This window comes from Echinops telfairi, unplaced genomic scaffold (assembly GCF_000313985.2).
Source record: "Echinops telfairi isolate 266 unplaced genomic scaffold, ASM31398v2 ScPeMD7_31;HRSCAF=116, whole genome shotgun sequence".
Taxonomy (NCBI): domain Eukaryota; kingdom Metazoa; phylum Chordata; class Mammalia; order Afrosoricida; family Tenrecidae; genus Echinops; species Echinops telfairi.
The window spans coordinates 62,392,371-62,405,116 of NW_022103928.1; the positions used below are offsets into that span (position 1 = coordinate 62,392,371).

The 12,746-nt window shown below is 47.0% G+C and overlaps 1 protein-coding gene across 4 annotated transcripts in view; it reads left to right on the forward strand.

Annotated features, from left to right (window-relative positions):
* The window catches only part of ERC2 (ELKS/RAB6-interacting/CAST family member 2), a 987,816-nt gene that overhangs the window by 386,110 nt on the left and 588,960 nt on the right, over positions 1 to 12,746 (forward strand). For all 4 annotated transcript variants that reach the window (XM_030885545.2, XM_045290032.1, XM_045290033.1 and 1 more), the window contains exon 6: positions 11,345 to 11,512. In XM_030885545.2, the coding sequence (XP_030741405.2) occupies positions 11,345 to 11,512 (168 nt within the window). The remainder of the gene's footprint in view (positions 1 to 11,344; positions 11,513 to 12,746) is intronic.

The following is a 12,746-nucleotide window of genomic DNA, read 5'->3' on the forward strand; positions in this document are numbered from 1 at the left end:
ATAAATTATCAAGGGTTCATGAGGGAGGGAGGGTGGGAGAGGGAGGGGAAAAAGGAGAAGCTGATACCAAGGGTTATAGTAGAAAGAAAATGTTTTGAAAATGATGATGGCAACAAATGTACAAATGTGTATGACACCATGGATGGATGTATAGATTGTGATAAGAGTTATACAAGCCCCCAATAAAATGATTTTTTTTAAAGATGTAGTGAAATTGTTCACCACATTTTAGTAAACAAGCACATCTAAGCCCATGATTACCTACCTTATTGGGTAATCTGCCCCATCCTGCAATGGTCCGAGTGATAACCTGTGGTGATTGAACACTTCAATGTGACCCTTCCCAACTGAAGTGTACTGTGAAGTGTAAAATAAACACTGGGATTGAAGGCGTCAGACAAAAAGAATGGAAATATATCATTGATACCTTTTTTCATACCAATTTCATATTAAATGAGGCCTCAGATCTCATAGGTTGATTATATTTTTAAAATTAATTTCACCTCCTTTTCAAATGTTGCCACTAGAACACTCTCAATCACAGATGTGACTTGCCTCGTGCTTCCCTTGGGCACACTGTTTAACAGACCCATTCCTGGAAAAGTTGACACACCTGTGTAACATTTCTAGCCCATGCATACACCGCGTATATCTCCAGCCCTGGAAATGCTAGCCCCATACTACTTCACAAATACAATGTCAAGTACCCAGCGCCTTCCGAAAGTTCATGGAAATGGAATGGAAAGATAGCAGAATCTTCCCACAAGAATTGTGGTTCCCTCTCGTGTCCTTGTTTCACCCACTGCTGCCCAGATATTATTTTAATGTTATCAGGGACTGGCAAGCTGGCTTCGACTCAGACTGACCTGTGTATGACAGGCCGCCGCGTTGCCTGATCTTGCGCCATCTTTACGAGTGTGGGTGCATTGCACGAGTGGGCCAGCCCGTCTCCTTGAGCATGCCCTTCGTTTGCAGACTCTGCTTTACCCACCTGTCAGGTTCTTGGAATTAGGAATGTTATGCAATTCTACAAAGTGGAGCTATTCCTAGCCAGTCTACCCATCTCAAACACCACTTGCTTCACCCAGGAGGAATCCCTACTACCGTACACTATACTAGTGACCAATTTTTCAGGTGTTCTTCTCCTGAAAAGAAGATCCAGGTACGTTTGGCAGTTGACTCTGGATTGTCAGCTTTTCATGAATCATGCATAAGTTAATAAGGGGGTGGGGAAATGCACTGAATCACTCACCTGAGTAGAGACCCCTCCCATCTTCCCATTGCCACACACATCAGGCAGTGTGTGTAGAAATATTTTTAAATAATAGGCAATATAGTACCCTAAGTCAAATTCACTACCATCAAGTTGATGCTGACCGTAGACACCTTATAAGAGAGGGTAGAACTGCCCTTGTGAGTTTCTGAGACTGTCACTTTATGGGAGTAGAAAGCCCCATCTTTCTCCCATAAAGCAGCTGATGGTTTTGAACAGAGGGCCTTGTGGATAGCAGCCTGACACATAACCACTAAGCCACCAGGACCCCCACATAGCACTCTGTACAGATTAAATAATGTTAGAGCACAGACCCTTAATTACCAGTCCTCCATTCTTGTTAGGCTGGAAGGCTTTTGACTAGCATCTCGATTGCCTTTCCACAGCACGTAAATTATTAGAGTTCATGGAACACAGACTATTAAGATATAACATAGCAAGTCATGTAGTGGGTGTTTGTAGGTGCCAGTGCTAGCTAAGTCATTCCTCAAATGACTTGATGAAGGCAGTACTGTTTTTATCCCCATTTTGCTTGCAACACCTTATGCTCCTGACACTTGGGAGGCTTGTACGAAACCGCTAGCCAATGCAGAAAGTCCTGTGAGCATGCGTATTTGCCAGTCAAGAATGTTGCAAAACATTGTTGTCCACCTGGCTACTTGTCTATCCAAAAAAAAATCCAAAGTTATGATAAGTGTAAGAGTGTCCTGCTTCTTCGTTTTTCCTCTCTGATCTCCCAAAGTTTTCATCTTTAGTCCTTTATCCATTCCCTAGGGTGCTGCTGCTCCTTGTGTGAGCTCAGCCTTGGGGCTTGGTCATGGAATCGGTGCCAACTCATAGTGATCCTATAGGACAGGGTAGCTAGCGCTCTTCCCTGTGATTTTCTGCGATTGTAACTATGTACAGGAGTAGAAACCATATCTTTCTCCCATAGAGCTGGTTGGTGGTTTTGAACTGCTGACCTTGCAGTTATCAGCCCAACATATAACCATTATGCCACTTGGCTACTAAGTGAAAGACTGTCAGTTCAAGGTCACCAGCCCCTCTGCATGGAAAAGATGTAGCAGTTCATTTCCATATAGATCTACGTCATCGGCAGCCCTACAGGACAGTTCGATAGAGGGCTCCTCGCCACGAGTCAGAACTGCTGATGGTGGCCTTTCTTCCTTTGGGGCCTGTTGGAGCCCTCATGGCAGACTGGTTCAGCACTTGCCTTTGAACCCAAAGGTTTGGCGGTTTGAACTCACTAGCCATCCTGCGGGAGAAACGACCTGGTGATAGGCTCAGCTGCTGAATTCAGCCTACGGGAAACCCTACGAACCAGGTCTCCCCTGTCCCACAGGTCGTGGAGAGTTAGAGCCCCCATGACGCACACAGCAACTCGGCATCAACAACAGATGGAGGAGACAAGGAAGGCACCTGTCGCTCTTGCTCTAGGCTGGTGGTAATGTTCAAGACAAACCTCCAGGCAGCAGGAGGTTAAGCCCTCTGTTGTTAACCAAAAGGTTAGCAGTTTGAACCCCGCAGCCACTCCACAGGGTAAGGGTGAGCCAGCCAGTTCCCATCAGTATGTACAGCCTTGGAAACCTTATGGAACCATTCTACTCAGTCTTATAGGGTCTTGGTGAGTCAGGATTGACGAGGCAGCAAAGTTTGAAACCATTTCTTTGTACAACCAGGCATGTTCTTAGGCTTAAACGAGGCAACTGGATCTAATTAATTTTATCAAAGATTGCCCAACTTTGCATGGGCCAGACTCATTCAAGACCCTAGGGAGTAAGCCAGGACCCCTCCCTAGGGCAGGATGCGAAGAAGGTCATGATGTCCTGGTGAGGAAACAGGCTTGGGAAAGAGAGTAGGAATTTGCCTGAGGCTGTGCTCTTCAAAACGCACACCAGACTCACAACCATTCGGGTCGAAGCCAACTCACGTGACCCCATAGGAAGGTACAATGGCCCCTGTGAATTTCTGAGACTGTAACTCTTTATGGGAGTAGAAAGCTCCGTCTCTCTCCTGTGGAGCCTGGTGGTTTCGAACTGTGGACTTTGTGCATAGCAGCCCAATGTGTAACTGCTCCACCTCCAGGGTTCCTCTGTACTGCTGGTTGGCGGCAAAACTGTTTCTGAAACCCAGTCTGCCTTCTAGCAGGGCTTGCCCTCTTGACTAAGAGATGTACAACCTATGGCTTGCAAGGGCATCCTGCGTGTGAATCTTGAACTAAGCATAATATTGGTGTGATAGTTACATAATCTGGTGTCAACTTGAGACTATTAGGAATGAAGGGGTGGAGTTTAGCCTGTCAATCAGGCCGCAGCTTGATGACCTCATTTGGAAACACACCCTTGCTTGGTTTCATCTCCTGCTGACAAGCCACATGAAGCTACGCTGATGAAACCAGAGCAATGGAGGTGGAGGAGCCACGTGGAGACCCACGCCAGCACTGAGATGCTCCCACCACCACTCAATCCACAAGACTTTCCACCCATGGCCTGTGATCTTCCATTGCATGTGTTGCATGAGTCTGTGAAGAGGTACTTATAGACTGGTATCGGACATATGAGGTAATTTCAGACTTATGGACTTGATCTGGACTGAGATGTTTTCTTGATATATAATTACTGTGTGATATAGAGTTCTCTATTAAACACATATGAGTGTCCCCGGATTTGTTTCTCTAGTCTACCCAGATGGACACAATTGGTCTCAGATGAGTTGTTGAAAGAGCATGGGCATAGCATTCATAGCCTTAGGGTTCGATTTCCAATGAAGTGAGGCATTGAATGGGGAGCAAATACAGTTCTGGGATGGAATGTTCACCCTCCTTGCAAGAGACCCCGTTTAAATTCCCAGCGTGTGCACCCCACGTGTAGCCACCACTAGGCTCCTGTTCGGGAACACTTCCGTGTTGATGATTCTAAGCACGCCTCTGTGGCGCTTCTCCACCAAGATGGATGAGGAAGCAAATGCACCTGCTCGTGAAAAGCAGGGAAAGAAGAGCCTGCTGTCCCAGTGCTCCGCTCTGCCGCCAGTCGGCCCGGGCAGCTTTAGGTTTCTGTAGGGCTGCCCTGAGTTGGGGCTCAGCTTGCCAGGGGCTCACTCACAGCAACAAGTTTTACATAAGCAGCCTGATGTTTTTCTTATTCCGTGTGGCAGGGTAATTTATTTCATCCCATTACACACAGCGATTTCATTGTTCTTACTTACATAGACAAGGGCCTTGGTGAAAGTAAGCCTAGTTTTGTAACCCGGGTAGCCAAAAACCTCAGTGGTTTCACAGAACAACGGTCCATTTCCAGTCCCATCCAAGTGGGTGGAGGAAGAAAGGAGATTTTACTTCACTCGAGAACCCAGTTTATGGCGTTCCATCATGTTGCAGCTTGCCCATCTGGGAAATCAAGTCTCCGAGAAAGGGGGCGAGTGGAGATGGCACACCTCCGACAGGAAGTGATGCACCTGGGCTCGGCTTTGAGTTCATGAACCCAGCGTGGTGCCTCCCTCCTTCCTGCAAAGGGGCTGGGACGCTGTCTTCCCCTGTAGAGTGGCATGCGAGTGCGATGGTTGTTGTCTCGGCCACGGAAGGGTTCCAGCGGGTCCCGCGTTAGACACACGCCCTACTGAAACTGCCTTTCCCTTTGGATGACTGCGGGTTGGATCTCATTCAAGTCTACCCTGAACCCCTCGACTCTTGAGAAAGGCAAACACAGGACGCTTTGCGGGTGAAATAGAGCTCGACCTTGCACTTCCATGAGTGTCCCAATTGCCTTTCCAAGTCGCTCTTTGTGATAGTACGTTTACTTCCATTTCTGACGCGCTGTCAAGGAAGTAGTATTTAATCTGTGAAAAATTCTAAGTGGCTTCTTTTTCTGCCTCACATTGTCTCCCCCCCACCCCACCCCACCCCACCCCCGCCCAGTGTAGCTGTAGTCATTTTAAGACTGAAACGAACCGTTTGATTTCTTAAAAAAAATTATTTATGGCACATGAGTAGCACTTAGTATTTAGCCACAGCCCTGAAGCCGCTTCTGAAGGCCACATGGAACAGGGTAGAGCGGTCAGGAGGCTGTGTATCAGACTTCTCGAAGCAGCCCTCGCCGTTGGCACTGCTTACAATTCCTGGGTGCTGACATGAAGATTAATAACGTTTCACTCTGCTTCTGGCAATTTTTGCCAAGTTCGTTGCCATGGCTCTTTGCTTGTAAGTTATTACCTGGAACTGAAGTGGTAACAAATGTTTTATGTTTTATACTGCCAGATAAAAGGTGAACCTCTCATATCTTAAGTGCTCTTACACACACACACATACACACACACACACACACACACACACACATATTCAACTGCATCAGAAGGAAAGAATAATTCTCCTAAAATGGAAAAATTATCCTAGTTTTAACATTAGTTGACTCGTTCCCACATGGTTAGGTTGTACATAACAATTGGAAATTCAACCTACGTGCCTTTGTGTACTGACCATATCGTACACTTCTGATTGTTTTTTGTTTTTCTGGGAAATGATGTTGCTCTAAGCTTTGCCAAGCTTTATTATTGGGTCCACTGCCAAAATGTGAGCGGGAGAGAGTCAGGGGCTCTTAAATGATTTGGTGTTGAGTGAAGAGGCAAAGAAAGGTATTTCATATTCCCAAACATTTGACCGTTTATGTCTCTGCCTGATGTTTGCAATACAATCTAGACATCAAGCCTTTTCTGGTATGCACACAAGTGATGCACATTGCACAGCGAGGCTGCGGCGTTAGGGAAGCTCTGATCCCGCTCATGAATACCCGGTTTGGGATTAGACACCTTCATTTTAAGGGAATATAGTCTTCCTTGTTCTTCACCCGGTGCATCAGCAGGCCTGTGTATCTGCTTGTGGTTTCACACCATCTGGAAGTTCAAACTTCACTGTAGAAATGATGTCATACGTGCTTACTGAAAACGGGGCTGAGGGTGGTTAAGAATTGGACACTGTTCAGGTCAGTTTTTGTCTTAAGTTAAAAACAAAACGGAAGACCTGGGAGCTTTGTTTCTTGACTCCAGGTGATTGTGCTCAAGCGACAGCTTCACACTAGGGCGAAGGTGGCTGAGGGCACACTTCAGTCTTTGAAGTGATGTCCATGCCCCTGGGCATAGGGACAGTGAGCTCCCACGCGAAGACCTTGGCAGACACAGACTCCTTCCTGCCACGTTGAGCTGGGTTCCTGCAGGGTGAGCTGAACACAACCGTTCTTGGCCTCTGCTTCCCTTCCCAGAGAACTATTCTCTCGTCGGGCTGCTCTTTCATCTCTAAGCCCCGCAAGAGGCTGGATCCGCACGGAGGAAGGATTACGGCTGTTGGACGCATTCTTCACTATCGCAGACGGCCTTTCTCTACACTCTCGCCAAGACGCCCCTCACATCCTACGCTGTAATTTACTTATGTCACCATTTCGGTTATTGGATCCCTTTAGGTCAGCTGTAGACCACCCAGCTTCGAGAGCTAGAACGTGAGGTTGATGGGCCATTGTCATTCTCTGGTGTACCCTGAGGTCTGGCCAGTCACTGTGCTGACCTCTAATTGAACTGAATCCCTTACAAAAGCAAAAGACCCCACTGGTGTCCAGTGGATTGTGACGCATAGCAACCCCCGGGGACGGCGTAGAAGTGTTTCGTCGGGTTTCCAGGCATGTAAGACCACAGAAATCTCCCTGGGGGAGGCTGGCCCATTCAGACGTCCACCCCTCTCACTAGCTGCCCAATGCAGAGGTCCTAAACTCTTGTAACCATGGTTATAATTTGGAGCTTCCAACATATCAAATTCTAGGTCACTCGGCAAATGTCATCCTTTATGCTTAAACCAAATGTATTTTCTCACCAAGAACTGTGAAGAGCCCAGTCCAAGGACTTCCATCATTCCGGGTTGGTGCAGGAAGAGAACAAAACCCAAAGATAAGGCACTTGGGCATCTGGGATGCTGAAGCAGGTTTGCACCCAGCTTCCTTTAGGGGAGCGAGGGCCCCGAGGGAAGGGCTCTTCCCTTCCTTCATCGGCCCGTGTCTCTATGGCCACCTGTGAGACGGGCAGTGCCCTCAGACATGAAGATCCTGCCACTCCCACCCCCCAGTCGTTGACACCCACCCTTTCGCTACAAGCAGCTAGGGCCTCCCTGCCCCTGGGAGTCAGTCCTTGCCATCACCTCCGTCACTGCTGGGGCCTCCTTGTGTGGCTGCCTCCCTAACTGCCCCACACCCCAGTCACTGTTTGACCATTAGAAATGCGGAGGTGGCATTCTCTTTGAAAGGGGGAGGGGAGGGAATTCTCCTCTGCATCTCGTCTCCTCTTTCCCATGGCCCCTGTAGCTCTAATGTCATAGTCTTCCCTGAGACAGGCCACCAAGGATCAATCCCAGCCGTCAACATGGCAGCTACCTCAAGATTGTCCCAGTCACCTTTATAGTTGGAGAAAGTGAGGCTGGCTTGCGGGTGTGTGTGTGTGTGTGTGTGAGTGTGTATGTGAGTGTGTGTGAGAGAGTGTGTATGTGTGTGAGGGTGTTAGTGTGTGTGTCTCTGTGTGAGTGTGTGTCTCTCTCTGTGTGTATGTGTGTGAGTGTGTGTATGTGTGTGTCTCTCTGTGTGGGTGTGTATGTGTGAGTGTGAGTGTGTATGTGAGTTTGTATGTGTGTGAGTGTGTGTGTGTGTGTGAGTGTATATGTGAGTTTGTGTGAGTGTGTGTGTGTGTGTGTGTGTGTGACAGAGAGAGAGTTACTTGCCTTGGTTCTCAGCCTAGATGTCCCTTTCCATTGTTGCCGTGGCCTCTGGCTCTGACCCACAGTCTGGACCTAGGTCGTTTGCCCGTTGTATGATAGTCCCGCGTCTTCCTGCAATGGCGTGAGCCTTGCTTCTCTACAGATGTCCCCTGCCCTTGGTATGAAGAAGCAAGAGGGTCAGCAAGGGGGAGCTTCAGCAGTCCCTTGCCCACTCGGCCCCATCACTGCATGTTCTTCCCCAGCAGGAGCGAGTCCGTTTGGCTTTTTCTGCCTGGTTTATTCACACTGGCACGAACCGAGGGGAGTCCCCGGGCCATGTCAGTGCTGCCCTCAGCTGCCAGCTCAACCTTCGGAGGGTCACTCACCCGGAGCACCGCAGAAGAGGAGCCTGCAGACCTGCTTTCAGAAAAGCAGCCGCGCGCACCCTGTGGGGCGCGGCTCTCTCCCCCTTGCTGCACCCACGGGCTCCGTGAGCCGGAGTTGGCTAGACAGTTTGCGTGTTTGCTGGTTTGCGTGTGCAGCTGGTTTGCACCAGCTGGTTTGCTGGTTTGCGTGTGCAGCTCGCGTTGTACATCCTGACTGGCCGTGGCTGCCCTCTGCGGGTGCCTACCAGGGACGATAGAGGTGAAATCTACCCGTCGTGGCGCCCACCGCCCCGGCCCAGGCTTCTCGCCCCCTTCCTTTTCCTTGTCCCCACAGAGGTGGGTGGCACTTGGGTGCCTGGCTGTGTTCCTCTTCCTTCTGGTCTCCTTAACGACAGAAGTGACCATCGATGTGAGTTCGTCTTTAGTTGTATGTGAATATGGTTTTCAACTTTATTGCTGTATAAATCCTAACCATCTGTGAGTTTTGACGAACCTCACCGCCTGCGTCACCATTCTCGCCGTCCCACGGAAGAACAGCAGCAATAAGGCCCCGTGACTGTGCAGCCAGCTCTGTGCACCGCCGAGCCCGCCCAGCCACAGCAGCTCGGACTGTCTTCACCAGCGGTCGGCATGGCTGCTTCTAGCGCGTCACAGACATAGAATCTTAAAGTGAGTCTTCCGCCGTCTTTCCCTCAGCCTGTTGCTGAGATGCAGCCATGCCGCATGGCTGCGCAGTTCATTCCTTTTCATGGCTTAATACTGTTTCAGCCGACATCACCTGTCATTAGTGACGTTTTCCATTTGAGCTGACGAACACCATGCCGGTAGAAACTTTTCTGTAAATGTGGTCGGGGAGGTAGTTTTGGATTCTCTGGATATATAAATTCAATGTTGATATGTTCCAGCACATAATATATTCCTTCCTGACATCAGGGGACCGACCATGGGGTTATATGTGCTCCTAGAATGACGTAGAGAAATCCTTCAGGATGTAATGCCTGGGGCGCATAGATCCATGTAACTCTGACCTTCACATTATTTACACAGAAGTTATTTCTAATGACCCAAAGAAAAACAGAGCAAGTGGTATGCTGAAAATGCAGCATAATAATTCTGGAAAAGAGTACTAAGATTTTTAAAATCATTTTATTAGGGACTCATTCAACTCTTTTCCCAATCCATACATACATCCATTGTGTCAAGCAGAATACTAAGATTTTGTACATCCAGGGAAAAGAAACTGTCTTAAGAAGGTGTTATTGAATATTGCTGTTCACCTTAGATCAATGCCTTAGAAATCTCACAGCCTGTTATTACAGTTCATTACGGACAGTAACCCTTCAAACAAACTGTGTGCTACAATTGTTTTTGTTGGGTTTTAGACTGGCTTGGTGGGCGTTTAGGAATATGAGATGGAAATAGGATTCATGTAAATCAATAAAGTAGAATTCTAGAAGAAAATTTAGATTCACCTTAAAATGATCTTTGTCAGTTTTTATTCTTTGGATTGTCTAATTTTTATCCCGTGCTAGTGTTTTTTCCCTTATGATATAGTGAGAGTAGTCTAGAAATAGAGCTTTAATTATTTTGTTGCACGTAGACAGAAATTTTAAAATAAAGCTCATGTTTTCTTTTTATTTACATTTGAAAGGAAGGCATGCTGTGTTCCCGTGTGGGCTCTCAGGTATAAATTCTTGTGTGTGTTCTTCAGCTTTCTGATCGTTAGTAGTAGTATTTAGAAAGCAGTGCTTCATAAAGCTGGAGAATAAATGTTGTTTCCACCTCCCCCCCCAGGAGCATTTACCTCCTCTTGGCAACACACATTTCTCATCATGTCAGTCTCAGACTTCCAGGGGTCCACCGCATGTTTACGGCCCACATTCTCAGAGGAGGCTGTGGCACCGGAATAGCTCTCTCCTCAAGGACACAGAACACCAGAGGGCTTTGGCCCCAGCATGGAGTTCACAGCAAAGAAACAGAGGCCCGCTGTGCTCAAAGTAAAGAAAAGATACCCAACCCAGTCGGCACAGGTCTCTCCATGTCTGGGTTTTCGGAAGTGGATCACCACGCCTGTGTTCAGAGGTTCCTCTGCACAGACTCAAACCTTTGTCCTCTCAATAAGCAACCAAGCTTATTGATGATGTTCACTATCCATGCCTTCAAACGACTGTACTGGAATGTTTTATTTCATATTGACATACGTTCATTCTTTCTTTGATTATAAACAGTGTTATTGGCATCTAGTTCACAAGCTCTACAATTCAGTAGTTCAGTCATATCAAGAAGAGTTGTACTGCTGCCACCAAAATCAATTTTAGGACATATCTCCCTTCTTGTACTCATCATTGCTGGGTCTCCATTTTCCCAATCTCCCCCCATTACTAACAATTTAATTCAAAGCCATTGATTCTTTTTAAAGCATTTGTTTTCACTTTCCATCTTTTGCATGCATCATAAATTAAAAAAAAAAACAAAACATAATGCTTCCATCCAACCCGATAGGACAGTGTCGAACTCTGTCACAGCCAGTTTCCAAACAGTCTTTCTCTACGTGGACACCTTGACAGCCTCTCCCCTCCCTTCACCACCCCCTCCACCACTATGTCCCCCCAAACCCTTTTCTACCCACTGCCTGCATAGGCCCGTCAACCCTGGATTCATATCTCTATGAACATATAACCAGCTTCAAGAGGGTGACGTCCAATCACAAGACATTTGAAATATGTGTTAGCCACTTCTGAACAGTGTCACCGTTCACACACACAGATAACCGGACTCGAAGATGATGTGGGCCATGAACACAGACCCCTTATGGTGCAGGGTTGCTTTGTGGTGAATCATGCTTTATCAAACCAGTGTCTTCTCACCTCTCCTAAGATAATCCCTCCGACCCCATCCTCAGGATGCGACTTTCCATTATTGGCAGCCTTTGTGTAAGACCACCCCGCCTTTTCCTGATTTCAGGTGGATGCCTTGAGACTGCGTTTGGAAGAGAAAGAATCTTTTCTCAATAAGAAAACAAAGCAGCTGCAAGACCTCACGGAAGAGAAAGGGACCCTGGCCGGAGAGATCCGCGACATGAAGGACATGCTGGAAGTCAAGGAAAGAAAGATCAACGTGCTTCAGAAGAAGGTGAGTGGCGCGCATCAGCCCTTCAGGGGCAAGTTGTCCACTGGAAGTCATTCAAACACGACCGAGAGCTGCCTCCTCCAACCAGAGCCAGCCTTTGAGGTGTGGGCCGCGTAAAGCCCACAGGACCTTCGCCTGTGCCTTGTCATTTCCCAAGAATCTTTCTGAGCGTGTGGGAAATGGTACATTATTTTTTTAGAACTTTAGAATAGAAAGTACAAACTTTTAATGCACTGATATTCATATCATGTGATTTTTAACGTGGCCTGATGAATTTTCCATTTGTGGACCGCCTGGTATATTTCATATTCTTCACCAGCATCTTCCTTCCAAGGCACCAATTCTTTCCCAGTCTTTCCTCCCTTGTCATTGTCCAATTTTCACACGGATCTGAGGGAATTGAAAATACCGTGGTTTGATGTACCTTCCTCTTTGAGGCCACGCCTTTGCTTTTTAGCATTTGAAAGAGATTTCCCTGTGCATGTGTGTGTGTGTGTGTGTGTGTGTGTGTGTGTGTGTATCTGAGTAAAATTTAAATCCTTGGCAACATCAGTCTTTTCTCTGCTTATCATACTTGCTTATTGGTCCAGCTGTAAAGGTTTTGTTTTCTTTATGTTGATGTGTAAATCACACTGAAGGCAATGGCGTTTAATTTTCATCGATAAGAAATTCAAATCTTCTTAGTGTCCAGCAAGCAACATTGCATCATTTGTAAATCTCTAATTGTTAAGGGGTCGTCCTCTGATCCTAATGCCACATTGTACTGCATATAGTCCAACTTCTCAAACCGTTTGCTCAGCAGCTAATTTGAATAATTATGGTAAAAGGTTACAACCTTGAAGCACACTTGTCCTGAATTTAATCACAAAATTACCCTCCTGAATATATTTGTTACAAAGTAAATATCCACGTACAAATGCCCTGTCCCAAACATATCTATCTCTCATGTATTTGTCTATCATCTGTCTATCTATATAATCTATCTTCTATCCCTCTACTCATAGGTGTAAACCCACTGTCTTTCTCATGCCCATTCAGCATGTGTGTCTATTGGTGTCTCTGCTCGGAGCATTGTTATTGGAGGATTGTGTATGTATCAGTATTTACCTCTTTTGCCCTATTGTATTCCTCACGGTTGCTTCCCCTGCCCCCATCATCTCTTAGGACAACTCCCCTTTAACTGCAGGTTGTCTTCCCCTGTACCCAAGTTAACACCCGTCTGCCCTCTAGCCAATGA